General features: G+C 37.3%; 1 protein-coding gene across 2 annotated transcripts in view; it reads right to left on the reverse strand.

Moving 5' to 3' along the window:
• Positions 1-1,933: 1,933 nt before the first annotated feature.
• Positions 1,934-5,126, reverse strand: part of GCH1 (GTP cyclohydrolase 1) — a 49,928-nt gene continuing 46,735 nt past the window's right edge. The window contains exons 4-6 of one of the 2 annotated variants that reach the window (XM_007445978.1): positions 4,215-4,246; positions 3,063-3,147; positions 1,934-2,027 (exon numbers count right to left, since the gene is read on the reverse strand). In XM_007445978.1, the coding sequence (XP_007446040.1) occupies positions 2,006-2,027; positions 3,063-3,147; positions 4,215-4,246 (139 nt within the window). In that variant the 3' untranslated portion in view covers positions 1,934-2,005. Of the gene's footprint in view, positions 2,028-2,157; positions 2,285-3,062; positions 3,148-4,214; positions 4,247-5,126 lie in introns of those variants that run through there. The other variant, XM_007445977.1, reaches the window with a different exon arrangement.

Consider the following 5,126-nt stretch of genomic DNA (forward strand, 5'->3'; position numbering starts at 1 on the left):
GATTTATATTCTAATAGCTTGATGGCTGAGAGAAGCCCGTACGAAAGGTATCTTTGCTAAAACAGAATGCAGTAAAAATAATTGAATTTATTGATATATCTATAGCAGTGGTTCAAAAAGAAACTACTTTCACAAGAACAGTCATAACACTTTAATAATTTGAATAAAAGCAACTTCAGGAACAATATACATACAATTTGAACAATTAAACTGAACAGTGTATTTAAATGCATCGAATTCTTAAAAATCCTCAAAATGAGTTCAAGCCCACGGATATGAAAAGGTAATTTTGAAGTACTACAGACCAGAGTAAAACAGACAAAGTAATTAAATTTATCAATACTCTAGACCAATACTGTGGATACTGTAGACCTTTATGAGAACACTTCTAAGGAATGTTAGAATAAACAGTCATTAAAAAGGAATACAATTGATCTCAGAAAGATGAATTAATAGCTAACAATTTCTTTGGTCCTCCAAGTCACAGGTGTAAAAACTTTAAAATACCAAACGTGAGCTGAATGTTTAATTCTATCTCTAAATGTTAAGCAGGATAATGTTTATATCAGGTTAGATTTTTAAAGGAACTCAGAATCAACCACCACTCTACTTTAGAAACTCCAAGTAAAAATATATATATATATAGGAACTAGCAGTAGGGAAGATTTAAAATTAAAAAAAAAACAAACAAAAAACTGCCATCTGGCCCTAGCATAAGCCAAATGGCATCAGAGTGGCAGAGACAGGACTACCAGAGTTATAGCAAGCATTGTAGTTAATCCTTGTTGGTAACAGGATAAATCTGAAGAGCACAGTGTCAACCAAATAAGAGATTTCTCCATGGAATAATTGTGTTTGTTTTAGCAGAGAGTTGGGTTTTTTTTCGTTTGTTTGTTTTAATTTGGCCCACACCGCCCCAGTGGAGGAAATTTTAAGATAATCATTTATAAGGCAGCAGCTTCCTGGACTAAGAGACCTATCCCACTTGAACAGTTACACAGAAGACAAGATCCACATGGACCACAAGGGAAACCAGAACACTGGCTTCCAGTAGCTTCCAATCACTCCAGATAATGACGATGCATTTTTACAGACACCAACAATACAGCTTTCATTAGACATGGGACATAGTTCAACGCAGTCCCCAGTGCAATTCTGCATTCTCTCATATTCACAGAAGCTATGGTTCTGCAGACCTGAAAATGATGGACACTTTCAAAAGTTTCTGTAAATACTTAGAAAAATATTTGATAAGTTAAAAAAAAAAAGTTTTGAGGCATCTACAAGGAACTCACAAAGTAAGCTCCCAAGAAATGTGTAAAGGTAGAACTGTGAGAGCTAGTTATTTGCAATGTCAGTACTAAGTCTTATAAAATAACGGCTTTTTAAAAAAAGGCAAAGGTATCTACACTCTAAATGGTGTGATATTCTCATCAAGGCACAGAGAGTTAAATGTCTAAATCCCTGTATATTGACATGAGAATACACTCGTAAACAACTCCAGGAACTAATTCCCTGTACTTGAATTTTAAAAAGAATAGAAGGTAGAAATTGCTTTTTTAACTCACAGTGAAATTAAAAAACATAGATATTCCACCACCTTCCCTTGGTGACATATGTTACAACTGGATAGTTAAAAAATAAATATATAAAAAATAAAGTATCACTGGCAGTTAAATAAACATGATTAAAATGGAGCCTGTTGGACTTTGAATTTGCAGAGCAATGCTGCACAGTGTACATAAATTATTTTAAGCACTATGCCATTTTTGTTTGGGGAGGATAAAATAAATATATTGGTCATAGTTTTCTCCTGTTCCCAACACACCTGTGCTTCTGAATCAAATGACCATACTCTGAACAAAACACATGAATTCTCCCTTCCCAGCACCCTCAGGTTACCTGAAAGGCAGTGGTTTTATGCAAGTAACTTACACTATTGGCAGTTTGCTTGAATGTTGCCACTAAAAGGTGGCAAGAAGAAAGTAGATTAATTACCCCTTTATTAATTATCTTTATTTGACTTGCTTTAAATAATTATTAAATACAATTAGTGACAAGGGATAAGCAACAACTGGAAATGGAATGTACAAACAATTAAGACCAAATGATGCTACTAGCTGCACAATCTGTAAACCATGTGGCACATGCTGAGGTTCAGCTCTTAATGAGAGTCAGAAACTCTTCCCGGGTCTTCGGGTCCTCGCGGAACACCCCCAACATCGTGCTGGTCACGGTTCTGCTGTTCATTTTCTGTACCCCTCGCATTACCATACACATGTGTCTACAAAACAAGGCAACAAATGTGGCTTCAAGGAGTAGACAGTTGCTGGTTTGGTTTTTAAATTAAAAGCAGCCCGAAAGATTAAATCTGCTTCAACTGAGTTCACAGTTACCAAGTATATCAAAATGTCGCTTCTTAGACAAATTTGGTCTAAAACTTTTTTTTTTTTTTTAAGTTCCTAAGCCTTACAGCTCTTATCCTTATCAGTGGTTGAGTCCTTAAGGCATCCAGTCGGAGGGGGAGAAATAGAATTTTCTTCCTGGGTGAAACTAATACAAAGTGTCTACAGAGATACACAACTTCTAGATAAAAAGAAATTCAGGATTCTCACTTGATCCATCTTCAGGACTGAGACAGCACTAAGCTAGCTTAGGTGTTCCGAGAAATACTGAGGCACGCTGGTCTCACCAGGCAGAATCCAGAGAACGGTGACCATAGTGGGTGAAGCCGGACGGCACCCACAGTGCACAGTTCACGCCATGACAAAAGAATGGGTGAAAACTGCCCACAAGATGTTTGCAATTCTCATAATTCATTCTAACTTAAAGAAGTGTCTTCAGTTGCCCTTTGTACCTATTCTTAAGTACAACTCTTTATTTTTCAAATGTGTCACAAAATATTGGGAAAACTCTGCTCTTAGCAACAAAGAGCTAAAGAAGAAATCAAGAGAAGACTGATTTGCACTGTTGTGCAAATTCACTACACCTAAGTCTATGACTCTCTACACCTCCAGCCCAAAACACCACTGGGACATTATTAAAGGCAAACACGGACTTACGTCGCTTCAACCACTACCCCCACTCCAGCAGGTCGCAAGGCCTCTGTGATTGCTACAGCAATTTGTTTCGTAAGGCGCTCTTGAACTGTGGATGTGACAAGAAGCTCAGTTTAAGGGTCTGACACGAACAGAGACCTGGAAGCTTTTGTTGTCTCTAGAATATTTGAAATCTTAAAAAGCAAGACTTTGGTGAGGTTTAAGAGCCAAGACACACCACCTTTTACCAGTTTGCTTGCTCTGCTGTCTGGGCCACAGGATGCCCCTGTTCAGTCCCCTCACCTGCAGTACAGGTGCCAAGGGGAACTAAGGAACCCCCGGTGCCCACCAGCACCACTGGAGGGAACAGATCAGAATGACGACTGTCTCTTTAGGTGTGCAGAAAGACTGACCAAATATTGATAACAAGCACCCCCGTGGAGGCAGAGTAAAGTAAATGAATAAATAGCTTGAAGCAGGGTTAACAAAGGAGCTACAGTCCAATTATTGAATTGTACTTAGAGCAATGTTGAAAATCAACGATTTAACCTAAATAACGTAGTTCCTGTGCTGAATAAACAACATCTTTGAAAACATTAAGTGTTCAGCACTGCCTCTATTTGAAAACCGACAAAATCCCCAAATATCAGAGCAGGAACTGGTTAAATCAAGCCACAGTGTAGCTGTACAATGGAATGCTGAACAGCCAGCAAAATGAATGAGATGGTTACATGTATGTGAAAAAATGTTTAAGATTTGGTAAGTGAAAAAGTAGGGGAAAAAGAAGGTGACACCAATTTTCAAACACTATAATAAAAGTAGATTGATTTTTTAAATGTTGGTATATGCAATAAAATGTGAAGGAATGTGCAAATACAATGATTTGTTCTGGAGGCTTGAAACACAGCAGACTTTCTGTTTTATATTCCTATAAAGTTTTAATTTCTTTTTTTTTTTTTTTTTGGTCACACCACACGGCTTGGGGGAATCTTAGTTCCCTGAACAGGCATTGAACCCTGGCTACCGCAGCGAATGCACCGAGTCCTAACCACTGGACCGCCAGGGAATTCCCTTGATTTTTATAAGCCATATGTATTACACTTGTAATAAGAACAAAAAATACTTTTTCCTTAATAAAAAATGTTTTTCTGTAAATAAAGTAGTTTCAAAGTTTACCTTGTAATCTTCTACTATAGATTTCTACAATCCTAGAAAAGAAAGAATTGTTTTAGTTAATTATAAATTGTTTGAAGTGAAATTGGCAAGGCTTCCCCATAAGTCTAAAGAATAATTGCTTTATTGAAGTAATTGTAGGGTCTGGGCAGCAGATAAATGCTTATAGGAGGAGGATAGAAAGATACAAAAACTACAAGGAAATGAGAAGAGGGAGGGTCTAAAGGAGACCACCAACCATGACACAGTGGTACTTCCATAAGTCCCCAAAGACAGAGAGAATTAAGTGTAACATTCACTTAGGAAAAACAGCAATTAGAGGTAATTTTCAAGCTCCCATGTCATCAATTTTAGGTCACATCTCACGTGTTCTAATTAATCATATTGTTTAATAAGAGTTTAAAGCTCAAGTTAAAAATAAAGACTATGTTAATTAATAGCAGACAAATATCAACTATGTACCAACTAAACCTATTAAGATAATCAGATGAGAGCTAAACAGACCTCTTCAGACATCTCTTTATAATATAGGTCTACATAAGCACTCAGTAGGATTAACCACCCCCTCCAAATAAGAGCCCCTGATCTTAGCTCATAACACAATCTGTCAAGTGATGAATTTCCCCTTTCAACATCTTTTACTCTGGCTGTAAAATGTAAAGATGGCTACAGAATTACACATTTGAGGATTGCAATTCACGTGAAGGGTCTTTTCTTTAAAATTTGGCCTTTTAGTCATGAATTTGGACTCAATTTAAGGATCAGCTTACCTATGAGGTATGTTATGGCCCTTTCCCCCACTGTGCCACTCAGACAGAACTGATGACTTGCTTCTTTATACCTGCTACAGCCAATGAAGTCAGTCACAGGTGGGCTGCCTACCCTAACAGGAATTCCTCTAACATTTCACTGTCA

The sequence above is a fragment of the Lipotes vexillifer genome, unplaced genomic scaffold, assembly GCF_000442215.2.
Source record: "Lipotes vexillifer unplaced genomic scaffold, Lipotes_vexillifer_v1.1 scaffold43, whole genome shotgun sequence".
Classification (NCBI taxonomy): Eukaryota; Metazoa; Chordata; class Mammalia; order Artiodactyla; family Lipotidae; genus Lipotes; species Lipotes vexillifer.